Source organism: Schistocerca cancellata, chromosome 1 (genome assembly GCF_023864275.1).
Source record: "Schistocerca cancellata isolate TAMUIC-IGC-003103 chromosome 1, iqSchCanc2.1, whole genome shotgun sequence".
Classification (NCBI taxonomy): Eukaryota; Metazoa; Arthropoda; class Insecta; order Orthoptera; family Acrididae; genus Schistocerca; species Schistocerca cancellata.
The window spans coordinates 1,279,182,367-1,279,204,212 of record NC_064626.1 but is presented as its reverse complement, the minus strand read 5'-3'; the positions used below and the strand labels follow the sequence as shown (position 1 = coordinate 1,279,204,212).

General features: G+C 38.7%; 1 protein-coding gene across 1 annotated transcript in view; it reads right to left on the bottom strand.

The window, feature by feature from the left end:
* Positions 1 to 21,846, bottom strand: part of LOC126146787 (transformation/transcription domain-associated protein) — a 508,296-nt gene that overhangs the window by 10,772 nt on the left and 475,678 nt on the right. The window contains exons 63-66 of the mRNA XM_049915647.1: positions 17,880 to 18,068; positions 15,095 to 15,238; positions 13,057 to 13,198; positions 11,243 to 11,439 (exon numbers count right to left, since the gene is read on the bottom strand). Of these exons, the coding sequence (XP_049771604.1) occupies positions 11,243 to 11,439; positions 13,057 to 13,198; positions 15,095 to 15,238; positions 17,880 to 18,068 (672 nt within the window). The remainder of the gene's footprint in view (positions 1 to 11,242; positions 11,440 to 13,056; positions 13,199 to 15,094; positions 15,239 to 17,879; positions 18,069 to 21,846) is intronic.

Below are 21,846 nucleotides of genomic sequence, written 5' to 3'. Positions count from 1 at the left end.
TTCTTACGGTGTACTCGACGTATATACTGCAGACAGTCATGTTCGTGAAACAAAATCCTGAATTTAATATGACAAACAGTAATGTACACAACTATGATACACGGGGAAGGGAAAATTTTCATAGAATTGTGACCAATAAAAAAGGCAACGGACCATAGCCCACATAGAATGGGAGCAATTTCCTACAATGCACTACCCTGTGAATCTAAATATGTTAAGAGTAGACTGAAGCAATTATTGATAGAGAAGTGTTGTTACTCTATAGAGGACTTTTAAGTTGTAGTGCCATCTTGGAAAACAGTGTATATAGACAATGTCTCTGATCTATCAGTGGTATGAAAGAATGTAATTATACACTGTATTACGTGTACTGTACTATTATAATATAAGCTAAATTGTGTTACACGATAGAGGAATCTACTTGTAGTGCCCTTTTGAAAAATAGTGTGTACAAACATGTGTCGGATCCATATGATGTTATGAAAGAATGTAAATATTTTACTGTATATGTGAAATGTAAGCTAAATTTTCCTGACAATGTCCGAAAACTTTGTTATATGGACAGAAAATAAATAAATAAAACCCAACATTAGCCAGACTGACCACACTAGCTGCAAACTTGTCTTTACTTACTTGGTGGACACTTGTTGCAGTCGAGCTGACACCTTGTGGGATGAGAGAATTCAGTATCTGTGTATTCCCCGACAAAATAGATTAAGTTTCCACCACACAAAATCACACACTAGCACACAAGATTTAGCAGGAAAGAGAAGGGAGTGTATATGACAATGCAGAAACCTATCCTCCGGGCTTGCGAAGTCTTTAGCCCTATGCAGATCCAATTTCAATTTTTACCTTAATTTGCTGTGCATTACATGATTATTTTTTTTTTTAGCATAGCTAGCTGTTACGCTATGATACAAACAGGACATGTTGAACATGATCTTCAATTAATTCCTTGTAATGGTCCTACTTTGATGTAATATTTCGTGACCTGGAGGACTTCATGGAAACACTATATGATTTTATCAGTTTCAATTATTGTGTGAAATATATTTTGGTTTTTCATTCTTACGGTTTTATGATTGATTCCTATGGTTTTATTATATTACTTTAATTCTGAATTCCTCTTCTCTTCTCTTCTTCGGTTGTCAACCCACAGGTTGGTTGGCAGCAGCACGCCATTCCGTTCTTTTGTCAACTTTCTTCTTCATATCTGCATAGGTCTGGCACCCGATGTCATTTATTACTTGTTGAATGTAGGTTAATCTAGGTCGTCCTCGGCGAGTTCTTCCTTCAATGATTCCTTCTAATATTCTCTTAATGAAATTGTTATGCCGTAAAATGTGACCTATGAAGGTTATTCTTCTTTTCTGTATATTTCGCCAAAGAGATCTGTTTTCTTTCACTCTTCTGAGGACATCTTCGTTTGTAGCCTTGTCTCGCCAGCTGATTTTTTCCATTCTCCGGTAGCACCACATTTCGAATGCCTCTAATCTTCTCTTTTCTTCTTTTCCACAAGTCCAAGTTTCACATCCGTAAAGGGCTGTACTCCACACATAGGTTTTCATGACTCTCTTTCTTACGTCTAAACTAACATTTCTACTCGTCAGTAAGTTTCTTTTTCCATTGAATGCTATTTTGGCAAGTTGTATTCTGTTTTTAATGTCACTTTTGCTCCTTCCATCTGCTGTTATTTTGCTACCTAAGTAGTTAAATTCTGTAACCTGCCCTAGTTTCTCTCCCTTTATTGTTATTCGTATGGGTTCATTGTAGTTCAGGGCGCCACTCACCATCACTTTAGTCTTTTTCTTATTTATTTTCATTCCATACTGTTCTTTTAAGGTGTTTTCCATTTCATTGAGTGCGGCTTCTAAATCTTCTTTCCTTTCTGTAATTATGGCGATATCATCTGCATATCGCAACATATCTATTTTCATTCCGTTAAGTTTTATTCCTACTTCAATATTCTCTCTTATTTTGTCTATTGCTTCTTGGATATATGCGTTGAAAATTACTGGAGATAGTGGGCATCCCTGTCTCACTCCTTTCCTTATTCTTGCTGTTTCTTCTTTGTTTTCCTTCTTAACTAAGGCTGTTTCATTTTGGTATATTTTAAAGATTATCCTTCTATCATTATATTTCAGACCAGCCTTCTTCAGAATTCTAAACATTTCTGGCCATACAACATTGTCAAATGCCTTTTCGAGGTCTACGAAGGCTATAAATACTTGTTTGTTTTTGGAAATTTGTTTCTCAATTATTAGTCTTAAAGATAAGATTGCTTCCCTCGTCCCTACACCGCTTCTAAAACCGAATTGGTCTTCACTTAGAGTGCTATTCAATTGGTTTTCAACTCTTTTCAAAATTATTCTTATTAGAATTTTTGATGCGTGTGAAAGAAGACTGAGTGTTCGATGGTTTTCACAGTCCATAGTAGATGCTTTCTTAGGTATGGGGAATATGATGCATTTCTGATAGTCTTCAGGAACTTCACCTGTTTTGTATATTTTCTGTATGAGTTGCAGTAATGTAGCTTTCATTTTGTCTCCTGATTTCTTAATTAGTTCAGAAGGTATATCATCAACACCTGCCGCTTTCTTATCTGGTAGTTCTTTTAGTGCTTTTTCAAATTCATCTTTCAGAATTGTGTCCCCTAGTTCTTCTTTCTCTACTTCTTCGCTTAATTCTATCATATTATCTGTTAGAGGGTCTCCTTGATATAGCTCTTCAATGTATTCTTGCCATCTCTTCAGCGTGTCATATCCAAATAGTACCTTGCCCTCTTTGTTCTTTATAGTTCCTGAAGATTTTACTTTCCGTTTAGCAAAGTTTTGTTTTATTGTTCTGTAGGCCAAGTCAGTTTTTCCTTTAACCATGTTTTCCTCCACCTCTTTACAAATGCTGTTGAGGTAATTTTCTTTTGCTTTCCTAGATTCTCTGTTTATTTGGTTTCTAAGCTTTCTATATTTGTTTTCGCTTTGCTCGTCAAAGGCATTTTTGTATAGTCTTCTTTCTTCCATTAGACAAATTTGGGTAAAAATAATTTTTTTGTGACATATCCTTTTCCCTTCCTTGTATCACTAACTTTTATCACTAACTGTAAGTTGACTCATGTAGTCTCTCTCTCTCACACACACACACACACACACACACACACACACACACACACGACTCCAGTCTCAGAGCACTGATTCTGCTGCTCACAGTGTGACCTCATTTGCCTGAGTCTGGAGTCGCGTGTGTCAATTGCATTTGTGCGAGTGTGCAGTGTGTGTGTGTGTGTGTGTGTGTGTGTGTGTGTGTGTGTGTGTGTGTGTGTGTGTGTGTAGTCCAATTTTGACGAAGAACTTACTGGCCAAAAACTATATTAGTGACAGTCTTTTTTGTTGTGCTTACCTGCGACTAACCACCTCTGTTATATGGTGAGTAGTAACTTCCCTTTTCACAACGTGTATTTTAATGTTTTTACTGTACTACGTGGGTTGTCCTCAATAACAGTGTGATTTTTGATGATATATATTGTTACACACAGCTAACTGTAGCATTTCTGTTACTTTCTGTATTTTTTCTTGTTTCCGACATAGTTTGGAGCACCAAGTTCGCTGCTCCATCTGGCGTGCTTTTAGATTACTTCGCCCTGCTTAGCACGATTTGCTCATGTTCACTTTACTTTTCATATCCAGTCATTGCACTTGACTGTTTTCTCTGTGAAATTTGTGCACTATATGTCAGTGCTCACGCAACTTTCTTATTATGTAAACTGGTATATATTCTATAATTCCGCCAGTCACTGGTTTTGTCTGATTAATCGTAATGGTCGCATACCTTACGCATGACTTCAAGTCACAATTGCAATAGCTGGAAAGTTCTCAGCTGAAATGTTGGAAGAGCAAGTGATGATTTCTTGCACACACAAACTCCCCGCCCCCCCACAAAAAAAAAAAAAAAAAAAAAAAAAAAAAAAAAAAAAAAAAAAAAAAAAAAAAAAACCAACAACAACAACAACAACAAGGAAGTGTGTGTGGCGGAAGTGACAAATGTTCTTTGCTGGCTTATGTATGGTCAGTTACCTTGAGAATCTGATCTGATTTATTGTACCATTAACTAGTTTTCAAGCCATTGCAGGCTCATCACATGTACATCATTCTCTGGATCCTACATTGCACTGCCTCATGGTATCCATGACAAACGCAATATAAGTATCCAAAAATATAACAATCTTGTTGCTTTGCAAATATTTAGGTAACTTATGGCTAAATTTCCATTATTTTTAACAGTACCATGACACTAACGTCTAGTTGCACATTGTCCAGAGAACAATGTTCCAGTATAACCTCTACCTGGTGATCCTGTCATGGCTCAAAAACTAGTTAATATTATAATAATACTCATCAAATTCACAAAGGGCCTGGTTGCATTAATCTACATAAACTGTCAATTTAAATCACATTCGCAGTTTGTCATCACAATGGATATTGTGAAAGATGGATATTCTATCTTCCGGGAAAACTTATCATAGTATGAGAAGTTATGTATTCAGGGTAGAGAAAAGAGGAAATGGTGACAATGCTAACCTGTAAATGTTGTTAATACCTGTAATGAAACTGGAAGAGATAATATTGGTTGCCAAAAAGCAAAATTTTAAAGTTACTATAAATGTCAAAAGCAAATAACTTACAACAAACTTTATCGGGAGGGCAACCACAGCTCAGAGACATTATGAACAACAACAAAAACAACAAAAACAACAACAATCAACACTTAATAATCATTCAAATTATCATAACAAAAATTACAACAATTAAAAGTCAAGAATGATGAGGTGTTTCCAAAAGCCACATAGCTGTATGAAGGTACTTTATTCGCAACTACCAGTTTCACATCAGCACAGACCTGTCTTCAGATTTATAATGGTTATTTTTCCATAATGAAGATTGACAATTATGGAGTCTTAGTTTTCAGGAAGTTATACACGTTAAAAGCCAAACCACAATTGTGGGTTATCATAGAAAAATTGACTACACCCAAAAGATGCTTTTAAAAATGTATGAAGTATGATTACCAAATGAGCCAGGCTGGATAACACCACACAGGATACATAATAGACGTTCTAAAAGAAAAGAGCCAGAGGCATAATTACAGAAACCAGTACCTGTATGTTAGAAGTATTGACCCTGGCTGTTGAGACATTTGTCCCACTGTGACACGAGGTGGTGAATGGCTGTCTCATAAAATTACTGGGGCTGTGATGTTAACCAGTTCCGCACGTACAGCTGGACGTCATCATCCGAGGTGAATTGTTTGCCCCTATGCTGACGTTCTTATTTGAGCAAGATGGCCCCCTTCTGATTCACTTCTTGCAGTGCAGGACAATAGTGAATGCCCAACATTACTAGCAAACCCTGACCACCTCTCGCCAAGTGATCAAATCAAAATGACCAGGCAATCTCACCCGTGGGGCCATTCTGCTCCACGGCAATGCAAAGTCTCATATGGCCAACACAGTCGTGCCACTCCTGCAGAAAGTCAAATGGGAGGTTCTCGGGCACCCTCCATACAGTCTGGACATCTCTCCCTGTGGTTACGCCATTTTTTGGTCCCGTTAAAAAGGGTCTGAGGGGCAAACGATTCGCCTAGGATGACAACGTACAGCTGTATGTGCAACACTGGTTAACATCGCAAGCCCGGGAATTTTATGAGTCAGCTATTCACTGCCTTGTGTCACAGTGGAACAAGTGTCAACAGCCAGGGTCAATGCTTCTAACATAGAGGTACTGGTTTCTGTAATTATGCCTTTGGTTCGTTTCTTTTTGACAATCCATTATATTATAAGATCCAGTAGACACCAACTGTATAAAACAATGAAGTAAAACTTAAAATCCCATGTAATGTGTGTACTTCCACTGTATTGCTAGCAGGCTGAAGTGATGTAAGCAGCCGGTGGATGCTAGCAATACATTGGCTGCTTACACCGCATTGGTCTGTTAGCAATTGGTGAAAGTATGCACATTACCCCCCCATGAACCACGGACCTTGCCGTTGGTGGGGAGGCTTGCGTGCCTCAGCGATACAGATGGCCGTACCGTAGGTGCAACCACAACGGAGGGGTATCTGTTGAGAGGCCAGACAAACCTGTGGTTCCTGAAGAGGGGCAGCAGCCTTTTCAGTAGTTGCAGGGGCAACAGTCTGGATGATTGACTGATCTGGCCTTGTAACATTAACCAAAACGGCCTTGCTGTGCTGGTACTGCGAACGGCTGAAAGCAAGGGGAAACTACAGCCGTAATTTTTCCCGAGGACATGAAGCTCTACTGTATGATTAAATGATGATGGCGTCCTCTTGGGTAAAATATTCCGGAGGTAAAATAGTCCCCCATTCGGATCTCCGGGCGGGGACTACTCAAGAGGACGTCGTTATCAGGAGAAAGAAAACTGGCATTCTACGGATCGGAGCGTGGAATGTCAGATCCCTTAATCGGGCAGGTAGGTTAGAAAATTTAAAAAGGGAGATGGATAGGTTAAAGTTAGATATAGTGGGAATTAGTGAAGTTCGGTGGCAGGAGGAACAAGACTTTTGGTCAGGTGATTACAGGGTTATAAATACAAAATCAAATAGGGGTAATGCAGGAGTAGGTTTAATAATGAATAAAAAAATAGGAGTGCGGGTTAGCTACTACAAACAGCATAGTGAACGCATTATTGTGGCCAAGATAGACACAAAGCCCATGCCTACTACAGTAGTACAAGTTTATATGCCAACTAGCACTGCAGATGATGAAGAAATAGATGAAATGTATGACGAGATAAAAGAAATTATTCAGGTAGTGAAGGGAGACGACAATTTAATAGTGATGGGTGACTGGAATTCGTCAGTAGGAAAAGGGAGAGAAGGAAACATAGTAGGTGAATATGGATTGGGGGGAAGGAATGAAAGAGGAAGCCGCCTTGTAGAATTTTGCACAGAGCATAACTTAATCATAGCTAACACTTGGTTCAAGAATCATGAAAGGAGGCTGTATACATGGAAGAAGCCTGGAGATACTGACAGGTTTCAGATAGATTATATAATGGTAAGACAGAGATTTAGGAACCAGGTTTTAAATTGTAAGACATTTCCTGGGGCAGATGTAGACTCTGACCACAATCTATTGGTTATGAACTGCAGATTGAAACTGAAGAAACTGCAAAAAGGTGGGAATTTAAGGAGATGGGACCTGGATAAACTGAAAGAACCAGAGGTTGTAGAGTGTTTCAGGGAGAGCATTAGGAAACAATTGACAGGAATGGGGGAAAGAAATACAGTAGAAGAAGAATGGGTAGCTCTGAGGGATGAAGTGGTGAAGGCAGCAGACGATCAAGTAGGTAAAAAGACGCGGGCTAATAGAAATCCTTGGGTAACAGAAGAAATATTGAATTTAATTGATGAAAGGAGAAAATATAAAAATGCAGTAAATGAAGCAGGCAAAAAGGAATATAAACGTCTCAAAAATGAAATCGACAGGAAGTGCAAAATGGCTAAGCAGGGATGGCTAGAGGACAAATGTAAGGATGTAGAGGCTTGTCTCACTAGGGGTAAGATAGATACTGCCTACAGGAAAATTAAAGAGACCTTTGGAGAAAAAAGAACCACTTGTATGAATATCAAGAGCTCAGATGGCAACCCAGTTCTAAGCAAAGAAGGGAAAGCAGAAAGGTGGAAGGAGTATATAGAGGGTTTATACAAGGGCGATGTACTTGAGGACAATATTATGGAAATGGAAGAGGATGTAGATGAAGATGAAATGGGAGATAAGATACTGCGTGAAGAGTTTGACAGAGCACTGAAAGACCTGAGTCAAAACAAGGCCCCGGGAGTAGACAACATTCCATTAGAACTACTGATGGCCTCAGGAGAGCCAGTCATGACAAAACTCTACCATTTGGTGAGCACGATGTATGAGACAGGCGAAATACCCTCAGACTTTAAGAAGAATATAATAATTCCAATCCCAAAGAAAGCAGGTGTTGACAGATGTGAAAATTACCGAACTATCAGTTTAATAAGTCACAGCTGCAAAATACTAACGCGAATTCTTTACAGACGAATGGAAAAACTGGTAGAAGCCGACCTCGGGGAAGATCAGTTTGGATTCCGTAGAAATGTTGGAACACGTGAGGCAATACTGACCTTACGACTTATCTTGGAAGAAAGATTAAGAAAAGGCAAACCTACGTTTCTAGCATTTGTAGACTTAGAGAAAGCTTTTGACAATGTTGACTGGAATACTCTCTTTCAAATTCTGAAGGTGGCAGGGGTAAAATACAGGGAGCGAAAGGCTATTTTCAATTTGTACAGAAACCAGATGGCAGTTATAAGAGTCGAGGGGCATGAAAGGGAAGCAGTGGTTGGGAAAGGAGTGAGACAGGGTTGTAGCCTCTCCCCGATGTTATTCAATCTGTATATTGAGCAAGCAGTAAAGGAAACAAAAGAAAAATTCGGAGTAGGTATTAAAATTCATGGAGAAGAAGTAAAAACTTTGAGGTTCGCCGATGACATTGTAATTCTGTCAGAGACAGCAAAGGACTTGGAAGAGCAGTTGAACGGAATGGACAGTGTCTTGAAAGGAGGATATAAGATGAACATCAACAAAAGCAAAACGAGGATAATGGAATGTAGTCAAATTAAGTCGGGTGATGCTGAGGGAATTAGATTAGGAAATGAGACACTTAAAGTAGTAAAGGAGTTTTGCTATTTAGGGAGTAAAATAACCGATGATGGTCGAAGTAGAGAGGATATAAAATGTAGACTGGCAATGGCAAGGAAAGCGTTTCTCAAGAAGAGAAATTTGTTAACATCGAATATAGATTTAGGTGTCAGGAAGTCGTTTCTGAAAGTATTTGTATGGAGTGTAGCCATGTATGGAAGTGAGACATGGACGATAACTAGTTTGGACAAGAAGAGAATAGAAGCTTTCGAAATGTGGTGCTACAGAAGAATGCTGAAGATAAGGTGGGTAGATCACGTAACTAATGAGGAGGTATTGAATAGGATTGGGGAGAAGAGAAGTTTGTGGCACAACTTGACTAGAAGAAGGGATCGGTTGGTAGGACATGTTCTGAGGCATCGAGGGATCACAAATTTAGCATTGGAGGGCAGCGTGGAGGGTAAAAATCGTAGAGGGAGACCAAGAGATCAATACACTAAGCAGATTCAGAGGGATGTAGGTTGCAGTAGGTACTGGGAGATGAAGAAGCTTGCACAGGATAGAGTAGCATGGAGAGCTGCATCAAACCAGTCTCAGGACTGAAGACCACAACAACAACATGCACATTACATGGGATTTTAAGTTTCACTTCATCGCTTTCATTCAGTTGGTGTCTACCGGGTCCTATAATATATCCTATGTGGTGTTATCTGGACTGGCTCATTCAGCAGTCATGTTTTGCACTTTTTACAAGCGTCTTTTGGGTGTACTCAATTATTATGACAACCCCACCATTGTGGTTGGACTTTTAACAAGGATAACTTGAGGAAGAAATTTCTAAGAATGTACATATGGAGCACAGCATTGTATGGTAGTGAAACATGGACTCTGCAAAAACTGGAACAGACGAGAATCGAAGCATTTGAGATGTGGCATGCTACAGACAAATGCTAAAAATTAGGTGGACTGATAAGGTATGGAATGAAGAGGTTCTGCGCAGAATCGCAGAGGAAAGGAATATGTGGAAAACATTGACAAGGAGAAGAGACAGGATGATGGGACAGCTGTTAAGACATCAGGGAATAACTTCCATGGTACTAGAGGAAGCTGTAGAGGGCAAAAACTGTAGAGGAAGACAGAGATTGGAATACATCCAGCAAATAACTGAGAATGTAGGTTGCAAGAGCTACTCTTTGATGAAGAGGCTGGTAATTGTCCAACTGTTGTTGTTGTGGTCTTCAGTCCTGAGACTGGTTTGATGCAGCTCTCCATGCTACCCTATCCTGTGCAAGTTTCTTAATCTCCCAGTACCTACTGCAACCTACATCCTTCTGAATCTGCTGAGTGTATTCATCTCTTGGTCTCCCCCTACGATTTTTACCCTCCACGCTGCCCTCCAATGCTAAATTTGTGATCCCTTGATGCCTCAGAATATGTCCTACCAACCAGTCCCTTCTTCTCGTCAAGTTGTGCCACAAACTCCTCTTCTCGCCAATTCTATTCAATACCTCCTCATTAGTTATGTGATCTACCCATCTAATCTTCAGCATTCGTCTGTAGCACCACATTTCGAAAGCTTCTATTCTCCTCCTGTCCGAACTATTTATCGTCCATGTTTCACTTCCATGCATGGCTACACTCCATACAAATACTTTCAGAAACGACTTCCTCACACTTAAATTTACACTCGATGTTAACAAATTTCTTTTCTTCAGAAACGCTTTCCTTGTGATTGCCAGTCTACATTTTATATCTTCTCTACTTCAACCATCATCAGTTATTTTGCTCCCCAAATACCAAAACTCCTTTACTACTTTAAGTGTCTCATTTCCTAATCTAATTCCCTCAGCATCACCCGACTTAATTCGACTACATTCCATTATCCTCGTTTTGCTTCTGTTGATGTTCATCTTATATCCTCCTTTCAAGACGCTATCCATTCTGTTCAACTGCTCTTCCAAGTCCTTTGCTGTCTCTGACAGAATTACAATGTCATCGGCGAACCTCAAAGTTTTTATTTCTTTTCCTTGGATTTTAATACCTACTCCGAATTGTCCAACTACATTATGGAAATATTACCATGATGCATCTATACTGATGTGAAACTGGTAATTGCCAATAAAGCACCTTCAAACAGCTACAGCTTTCGGAAACACTTCCTCAGTCTTGATATTTAATTATTGTAATTTTTATGATAATTTGAATGTTTACTGAGTGTTAATTGTTGTTACTGTTATTCGAATAATTTGAGACATATTTCTCAGGATGTGTGTCACTGAAAAGGCACTTGAGCAAAATAAAGTGACGTGTCAAAAACATTTTACTTGTATTAAATTTATAAGTACAAGATACTGTCAAGCTAGAAAAGCTGTAAATAAATAAATGTGGGAAACGAAACTAACACAATAATACTGCAATAGAAGTGTTTCAAATTGAATACCATGAGTCAATACAGGTTTGACACAGGAGATGCTTGTGGTTTAGTGAACACTGCTGCCGAGGCGGAAAAAAAGAAAACAGTAATGTTTAGGAATAAATGCCTTGCTCATGACTTACCTTCCTATAGCTTGCTGCCATTTCATCCCTAAGAATTGCCCTCAGGTAGGTGGGTAACTTGAAGGCCGGTTGTGCAAGACACCGTGCTGTCGCTATGATGCTTGCGGTAAAGGGTCCATTAATGCCAATCATCGTCAGCACTTCTACAATGTTGGGTGTCAGCCGGAAAGGAACAGGCCTGTTCGAATCGAGTTCTCCTGCAGAGCAAGAAATATTATCTCTGTATTTTCTATCTTAGATATGGTTCATGCACATAATCATACAGCTTGCGGAGTTGTGAAAGTCACAAGCAATGTCCAGTTGTAAGTCCAACAGCGAGTCTCTCTCTTGCTCTCAGTGTTTCACAGATAGTAAGGAAAATAGTTACTCAAAAAAACTAATCCAAAGTAAAGAAATAAACATTTGATGCAAGAATGCCACATCATCAGTTCATGCCACACAATGGTACCAATGTCTGAATGGAATGTTTCCCACATTTTTTGAAGTAGAAGAAGAAGGTAGATTAGCGTTTAACATCCCGTCAATGATGTGATTACAATCAGAGCAGTAGCTCAGATACGTCCTTTTCGAAGGAACCATTCCTGCACTCATCTTAAGTGGTTCAGGGAAACCACACAAAAATTACATCTGGATGTCCAGACACATATTTGAACTGCCATCCCCTTGAATGCCTCTTTAATGTCTCACCATTATGCCACCTCCCTGTTTTCATCACCTCTATTTCCATGGAATTTCTGTTGTCAGAATATTTATCCTGGTAGAGATGCTCAAAAAGAATCTCAAATAATCTGGGGAGAATGAACTTAAGTACAACTGCTCAGCAATATTGCAAGAGAGTGGAAGAGCCATTCCACGGATTGAAACCAGCTACATACAGTGCTGTAATGGGCTATTTTTCATGAACTGGAGAGCCAGTAGCATCAGTGTTTAATGTGTCTACAATCTGATTTTAGTCAATGCAAAACAGTTTCTCAGCATGAAGACTTTTTTTTAGATCTATGACATAGCAAATCACTGGTAGGATAGCAGCTAGGAGGCAACAATGTGACTTAAACACAACAGGTGTGTCTCAAAGAGTAATTTCAAATCCCCGGACTGTCTTTTAAAACAGTGGTATGACGTTTCTATGTTAAGACGACAGATGAGGAAATTACAATCAGCAACAAGTGTTAGTTCTTGTTCATAAGACCCTGAGAATTGATGGCATAGTGTAACCTCAACACAATAAGTTATTTTTTTAGTTGTTATTTGTGCATTTCATTGGTAACAACTGCAGCCTCTCAGAACAATGTTGAATATGTTATCTATTTTACAACACTAAAAATCTCTCTCTCTCCCTCTCTCTCTCTCTCTCTCTCTCTCTCTCTCTCTCTCTCTCTCTCTCTCTCTCTCTCTCTCTCTCTCACACACACACACACACACACACAATATGCACAGAAAAGATCTCTGGACTATAGCAACATTTCAAAACTGGGTGTTTTAACACCATAATAAGGGTCCAAAACCCTATTACTAGTTACTTGTATTTGGTTTTAGTTAACACACTCAGTTCTGGATGAACAGTTCATAGCAAACACAAGTTTTCTGCTAGTCCTATTAAGCAACATCCTGAATAACAATTCCTTTCTCTTCAATGTTACCCCCACATCCTGGTCTATAATAATTGGTAAAACCAATTAATGATTCAAAATTTTAAAATACATTAACTATTTTGAAATTCCTATTGTTCTTATCAGTGCTTTTAAAATTACTTAGTGTTTGGGACTGTCACTGTGTGTCTGACACAACCAACAGCGGCCAGGAGCCCACCTCACCTGTCATATCATCGACGTCGAACTTAAAGTACGCAATGTTCATCAGGCCGGAGTTCTGGTGGATGTACATCATGTCGGGGTTCAGCCTCGTGAGATGTAGCACGTACTCACAGAAGCAGGCCAGTGACAGCTGCAATGTGAACTGGAACAGTACATGAGTTACACAGCTGTTTAACAACTGGTCTTGAAAGGGCAGTGGAATATCTCATATTAATGCACTGTCAATAAATATAATCGTAATAGCCATAACAAATTCAATAAATTCTAATAGCAGTTCCTTGCTCCACCCCCTTTTGGAAAAGTCTGAACCCTGCTGTTCATGTAGAAATAGTCTACAACAGTGGACATGGAATATGGAATCCAAGTAAATAAAGTTCATTGACTACATTAAGTTTTAGAACCACAAAAACAGTCCTCATTGGGTAAGTTACCCATTTTCTCAGTAAATATGCAACACACTAAATTCTTGTCAGATGATATTTCTGATATGGTTTTCATGATCTGTGGATAACAACCTCATGGCACATTAAATGGTATATCCCTGGTAAATACTACACATATTTGTAATACTGTGTATGCTGCCTTGAGAAAATCAGCAGTTGCAACAAATTCAGCAAGTAAAAGTGATAATCACACTCAGTTGTACAGCTATTCTTCACAGACTGAGTTGTTAAAGAAACAAAGATCAGGATTTAATGTTCTGTCAACAATGAGCTACTAGAAATCGAGCCCAAGTTTGGAGAGAGAAGGAAATTTGGAGCGTCCTTTCCAAAGTAAGCGTCCTTTCCAAGTACGAAGCCAGAGGAACCTAAACCTAGATGGCCAGACAGGAATTTGAACTGCTATCCACAGTCATGCCAGTTCAGTGTCTTACCTGTGTGTCACCTCATTCAGCATGTTAAAGATGGATCATATTGTTTCAGCAACAAATAATTCCATGGAGATTAAATCACGAAACAACATTGTCCAGATACAATCATTGACATAAATTTGACATATTTTGCAGGTTCATGATCTCAAGTTTCAAACTTTTTTGTGGCCCTAAAAGAATTCGAAAGGATGCTGCCAGAAAGTACACATCTGTTGCAAGATTTGTAAATTTTGGCTACATTTTACTATAGTAAAAATGTGATTACAATTTAATTATACAGAAAGTCCCAGTTAGTATAGAAAAGAGGATTATGTATTGTGAATGGTGAACTTTACACAACATTGTATTTCATGTGTGATAAAGCTTTACAGCCATGCGAATACTCAGACAGCTACTAGTCCACTGGAACCTCTCATACTGTGCAGCAAAGTTCTCTTCCAATAAAAAAATTTTAGTTTAGTGTGGGCGTTTCGAACCGCTGAATTACAGATAAATTACACTCTCAGTCAAATGAACATGAAAGACAGAACTGATTTTCCCAGGAAGACAGAGCTGTGTGCCACTAGTGTTGTCATTTGCTCTCTCTTATGCCTTCATAGAACAACACGCAATAAAGCAAACGTTTGTACCTGTCTTTTACACCTGATTTATCATTGAGGGAAAAGAGGTTACAGTTCTACGGAAACAAGTTTGAATGTTATTTGTTAAGTATAAAAATGCATAGAGATGCAAGTGACAAATTTCAAAACATAATGTCTTTTTTATATGGTTGAATATAAAAATGTTAAATGGTTGAATACAACAATGAAAACAATCAACTATTGACAAAATCATTTAGCTGGATAGATGATACTTGCCAAGAGGTAGCAGAACGTACACATAAAAGCCACCTGCTCCGAAAGCTTGCCAGTTACAACCGTATTTTACGTGCCTGTTCTGCCGCCGCTTGGTGAGTAGATTTTCCATCTATTAAATTATTTTTATATGGTTGATGTTTTTAAAAGTATTTTCTGATTTCAAGTAAAATGGTGTGTTTATATGCCTGAATCGGCACATTACTGACATGACGTCACTTTTATCTTTGACACGATGTACCTGCAACCACCAAACCATTACTGAGAAATACATAACAAACCAAAATCTGGGAAAGTTTGCTTTAACCCATACCATTTTCCGGAACTGCCAGTAATCTGTAGGTGTTGTGAAGGTCCTTAGTGCCCAGTCACTCAACAGGGTTCGAGGCACCATACTCTTTTGCGTATCCTGGAGGATTTCCCGCAGGACCTGGACACTGGGCTGAGATCCCCTAGCCTGTAAACACAATTTCATTTACTAATTTTCGGGAAAAATCAGAGTAAATAGGCACAGCAAAAAATGCAATGAGGAGGGGGGCCTTATCTCAATACATCACATGTACAGTGGCTGTCTCTTGTTAAATACACGAAAGACAGTAATCGAAAGATTATAGACCAGTTAGCTGTGACTCAATTAGATAATGTAAATTAAGCCAAATTACCCAAAAAGTGCTGTCCAGATTTCATACATACAAAACTAAAAACAAAAATGGTCTGCCCACCAATTACAACTTAAAGGCACTCTTGCATAGATAAGAGCAACATATACTGCATACTGATATCTGCCCACATCCATTATATATTAAAAGGGCTGACAGGTAACGAAATTATTCGAAACAATTTAAAATCATCTCTACTTGACAATTCTTGCTACAACACAGATGAATTTCTGTTACGGTATAGGTAAATACCATATTATGATAATGTGTCTGTAATATCAGTACACTGCACCAGCCACAATGCAGCCCCCACAGTGAACATTCTTCTCGAACACGGAACGAGTTGACTGACATTCAAAAGCAGCTGTCAAGCGACTGGCTACTGCTGCGAACTGATTTGCTGGAAGAGTGTCATGAACCTGTGGTACCAAAACTACCTCAAGTACTATTCTCCTGTACTGGAGGTGCATGATCTGCCATTACTCGTCCACTTGACTGCAAGTGGCATGTCAATGATAGATGTAGCCATCCTGTACATGGTAGACGGAGACCACGGAGGACTCAGTGGTTTATATCAGTTCCCCCCAAACAACAAGTTTGAGGTGCTGTCTTTCAATGGAACCGAGACTGAGCCAGTAGGACTCACTTCACCCATTTTGAGGGAATCTGTTTTTGTTCTGTGTCAAGAGTAGGCAAACACAAAAGGGTAGGAATCTATTAATCGTCGTCAGTTCAAACATACGGTGAATAATGGTATCCCGTAGAGAGAGGACAGCAAGGGATAGGGAAGAACACTAGGTGGACTTAGTGTGTATGCCCGGGGGTCTCATTCGACACAATGAAGAGGCTTTTCCGGTAGCTATTGAGGGAATATGGTGTAACCAACTGCAGATTGTGACGCACATTGGAACAAATGATGCCTGTCATCTGGGCTCTGAGGTCACATTGGATCATTCCAGTGGCTGGTACAGAAGGTTGAGAAGAGCAACCTGGTGCATGGAGTTTCAAGCACAGCTTACAATTTGCAGTAATGTTCCCAGAACTGATCATGCCTTCCTGGTACTGAGTCAAGTAGAAGAAGTGAACAAGATGCTTCAAAGGATCTGCAGGAAGCTAGGCTGTGACTTTCTGGACTTGTGCCACATGTGCTCGGAACTGTAGGGTTCCCCCCTAAATCAGTTAGATGTGCAGTTTTTTTACTGATAGCTACAGGGGACCCATAAGTATAAGTGTAAAATCCAAAAGACACCCCCCACCCCCAAGCAAGAGTATTAAAATCTTTGCAGTTAACCACAAAAGCGTTCACAACAAAATGCCATAGTTTGAAGTACTCCTAAAAGTAGTGAAGCTCATGTAATATGAGGTACAGATATTGCTAGCAGTGAGACAACCAGTCTATGCAGACAGGGTCAATTCCATCACAGTGATTGTGCAGAAGTATGAATGATAACAGGAGATTTGGCGTACATTACACTTCTTAAGCAATTTCCAGAAATTCAGCGACAGTTGCCCAAACTTGTGACCAGTGCAGCATAATACAGTGTACCACATAATGACAACACTAGGCCCATTGGGGATCAGCAGTATAAGCAGAATACTTGCTGAAAACTCTGCTCTCTACAGGTTAAGTATCATCATTAGATGATCATGTGGAAATAAAGGAACACTTACACAAAATTTATTGTTGAGGTAATGAGTAGTAACCTTTAAACATGAATAAATGCAAGGTAATATGCATAACAAAGAGGATGCAAGATTATGTGAACAATCACTTGGAGCATGTCACATCACGTAATACTAAGAATCACTATGTAGTATGTAAGGTGAATAAAAGACTAAAGTATATCGGAAGGTTTTTTGTGAAAGTGCACTGCATCTATAAAAGAAACGACTTACAAACCACTAGTATGGCCAATGTTAGAGTAGTGCTCCTGCATTTGGAGTCCTTATATAGCATTCACGACAGCAGGCATCATCATACAAATTCACAGACACACTGCTGGGCACGTATCCAGTTAGTGTAGTCCACGTGAAATTGAAACAGATGCTCATAGATTGTAAATGGGAATTTTTGGTAGAAAAGCAACACTGTTCTTGAGAATTGTGGGTAAATTTCAGGAAAATCTGTGTAACAATTCTCAAAGTATACCCCATATAGGGTTCCTGTGACTAAGGTAAGAGCTAGTAGAACTTTTACAGATGCACAGAGGCAGTCATTTTCTCATCACTCAACATGTGATTGGTACAGGACCGAAATTTACTACACAAAGTATCCTCCACAACAGACTATACAGTGGTTTGTAGAGTGTGAAACCAGACACAGATGTGAATGTGGGAGAGCACCATTAACACATAAGTATGAAGTTACAACACTATGGAGACGAGAAGAATTAATTAATAAACTAGGCTGTAGGTATCAAAAGCTGGCTAGCTACATACCTGTACTGTGCTAAGCTGATCATAATAATTAGAAACAGGGTCTAAAAAGTCAATCTTGTTCTTTGCACAGCTTTCCCTGAATATATCCAGTAGAGAAATTGATGAAGGGTTGTCCTCAACTAGTCTCATTTGAGGAGCAACAGCAACAACACGAGGCACTGTGAAATGCAGGAATCTTCGAGCTGTTTCCTGAAACATGGACAATTCTCATAAAACCAAAAACCTGAATGTTATCAGAGAAATTAAAAATTTCAGCAAGTGCTTCCCCCCCCCCCCTCCCAAAAAAAAAAAGAAAAAAAATCCATAATTATATCTCTCACTACAGCAAGCCAGATGGGATTCTGTAAAGGTCCAAACCATAATGCTATTAACACTAGTTTTTAAACACTGTCTTCATGATTTACAACTGAATTAAATGATTATTTGATGCTGTAATTCATGGAACAGTTATTTTAAGACATAGTTTTAGTATGTTCAAACTTTTTTTTTTTACTTTCTTTCACAAAAGAACTTTGAGCAGCTATTTGAAACTAAACATTTTGTATCAGTCTACATGCAAGAAAGAAAATGAGAAATATAGCTTACAATGTACCCAAACAGTGACATTAAGGAAGATCACTTAGCAAGAAGCAAAATATTGAAAGACTGTGGCAGATTAAAATTTTAGTCTAAGACTGCTTGCAAGAAATATGATCCACCCCTGTTTCCTGAATTTTGGGGACACTGATTTGTTAAACGAACAACCTATGTGTATCTCACTGACTGACTCACAAACTTATATCTAAGACCTCTCTCCATGCTTTCCTGCTAGCTAATTTAGGATGACCCAGTAGGTATGATTCAGGTAATGACTGAACCACACTGTAAGAAGCATTTCCGCAATGAAGCTTGAGACAAGTTAACAGCATACTCAACAGGTTGATATTTCTATTTCAATTGTTTTTACATTTCATTTTCCAATATTCCTATACTTTTACTGAGTTTTCCTAATTTCATGCCTTTGTTCATCATCCTCCAAGAGCACACTGCTCGAGGATGGATTGTGAATTGCAAGGAAACAAATCAAGGACTAATGTAACTGACATACACATTTGGAATTTCTTTATTAATAATAAAAAAAATCACAGTAGTTTATTCCAAGATTTCAGGTTAAAAGTTCCCAAAGAACAAAGTTCACAGGGTCCTCAGTAAAATAACAGAATAAGATGGATAGAACTCGTATAATATACATGAAACTGAGAGCCATATTTTCCTCTAATTATAATTTTAATTCTTCAAAGTAGCTTTGTGCTTAATGCCCCACGTCATTAACGGTAGTGTTGCCCTCAGTTGGATGGTCAGTTTGAACACTGTAATGCTGTATAATAAACAGTCCTGCTGGAGAGGATATGATCTTTAACTACTACTATTTTTGAATTGACTTAGCCAGGCAGCTACAGGACGTCCTATAGTTTAATGTGGATTCTGAATTACAATGCAACTTGGCACTTTCCATACACACAAAAGAAAGTTTCGAGGACCAACTGGGGATCTAGTCTTGGACCTCGGGATTTGGAGTCCAACACTTATTCGTACCATTCAGTCACACACAAGGACTTGAAAGAAAGGTAATCAACAATACACTGATCTTGGGAGCACTCCAAACCACCAAATCAATTTATTTAGAGCATATGTGGATTCAAGGCAAGTGGCAAATAAAGTAAAATGAGAACAGTCTAAAACTGGGGAGTAACTTAGGAAATTGGAAGTTGTTTAATACAGTAAAGTTTTTAGTTGTTTGCTTGAGGGATATCCCAAATGAATGTGTTCCAGCCCAGTAAAGGTGGCCATTTACAGGCTGACCGTACCTTCTGCCAACGACGAATCCAACACTGCTTGCAAATCCACAGATAGGGCCGGCAGACACCATTTGAGTAAGGAAGACAGAATAAGGAAGACCCTCCAAAAGGAAACATAAACTAACCAAAACATAATAGGAAAGGACTGAAAGAAACAGCCTTCCTCTCTTTTACACATAGTTCATAGTAGTTGATTAACAGTCATCGAGGAAAACAGAAATGATTTCTGGTGTTCCCCAAGGTAGTGTTTACGCCCTCTGCTGTTCCTTATCTATATAAACAATTTAGGCGACAGTCTGAGCAGCCATTGTGACATTTTTGGTCATATATCAGTTTGTAGTTCCTCAGTGGCCCGATCACGGCAAAAACCCGACTGTAAATACGGATGGCTAAAGCACTATCTACATCCAATAAAGTGAAACATCAGACACCCAATGCTGAATTAGTTATGGCCAGTCCATGTCTTAATTATGTAGTTAAGCCTCATTTACCAGGTATGCACATACTGCACCTTTTCAATTATATGACAACAGTCTCACTTAGAGAAACTATACATGTGGCATTTTAATATAAAAGTTAATCAGCAATCATTGTTAAATGTTCTACTTCAGCGTCCGTCATCTTATTCATGCACCATTTCTGTATTACAATTCAGACTGACATGGGCTCCACGCTCGGAATCTAGGCACTGTCTGTCTTTCACATTCAAGTTAATCTGCGTATGTCATTAACAGTTCTAATTCACTGTCAGGTTTCATATGAAGTTAAAAACATCACTGCACTAGTAGATTACGACTGTTTTGACTGACCTCAGAACAGACTGACTTAAAAATGGCTTCAGGCCCAGAGCTTATGTCGCTTTGCAAAAATGGCTACTAAAGTTTCACATTGTTAAATATGTAATTTTGATAATTTACAATTAGAATTTTACACCTCAAATTAACTGGATAGTGAAGAAAAATTGGTTTTGGTCTTAACTTTATTTTACAAAATAAGCCTTCTTGATGACGAAAATTGACAAAATAGCTAAATGAACAATATCATACATAAAAGTGTTAATTACCTGGAAACTAATTCAGTGCTGATGTTCCTACAATGTCTTAGACATTAGATACTTGAATACTTTAACAGATTATTTTCCTAACTGTATCAGTAATCATCTGTTTACACGTCAACAACTTGACTAGAATAGGAAATAATTACTTTCAACTAACTGAACTGAACTGAGCTTTAGCAAAACTAGTTAGTTGAAATTAATTAGGAAATTATTCTGACTAATGTAATTTAGCAAAGTTTGGCCTGTGCTGTAATATACAATGTAAATTGGTAGTCACTGGTGTCGACTAGCTTAGAGCTCTGTGATCGCTCTAAGCTAGTTGACACCAGTGCCTACCAATTTACATTGTATATTACAGCACTGAGGATGGTCACTAAGTGACCGAAAACCGATTTTGCGGTTAATAAAACAAAAAAATACGACCAATGCTGTCTCTCCTTCCAAGTATATCCATTATCTTGTCATAGTGCACAGGACACTCCATGGAGTCGCCAATCAATAAGACAAAATTGCAAAACAATTCAGACAATATATCTGTATGGTGCGAAAAGTGGCAACAGACACTGACTCTAAAGAATGAAAATGGTGAAGTCATCCACATGAGTAGTAAAGTATTAAAAGGAATCTGCTAAATTTTTAGTTATGTGATATCACGTAAATCTGAAGGCTGGGAATTCGAGTAACTACTTACAGATTGCAATTATGAAATTCAGAAAGACTGCACAGGTAATGTTTTGGGGAAAGCTAACCAAAGACTTCGATGTATCGGCTGAACACTTAGAAGATGCAACAGGTCTACTAAAGAGACAGCCTACACTATCCAGAATGATATTTTCATTTTACAGCAGAGTATGTGCTGATATGCAACTTCCTGGCAGATTAAAACTGTGTGCTGGACCGAGACTCTAACGCGAGATCTTTGCCTTTCGCAGTAGAGCATTGTCCAAGAAAGACAAACGTCCCAAATTCAAGTCTCAGTCCAGAACACAGTTTTAAACTGCCAGGAAGTTTCATATCAGCACACAGTCCACTGCAGAGTGAAAATCTCATTCTGGAAACATCCCCCGGGCTG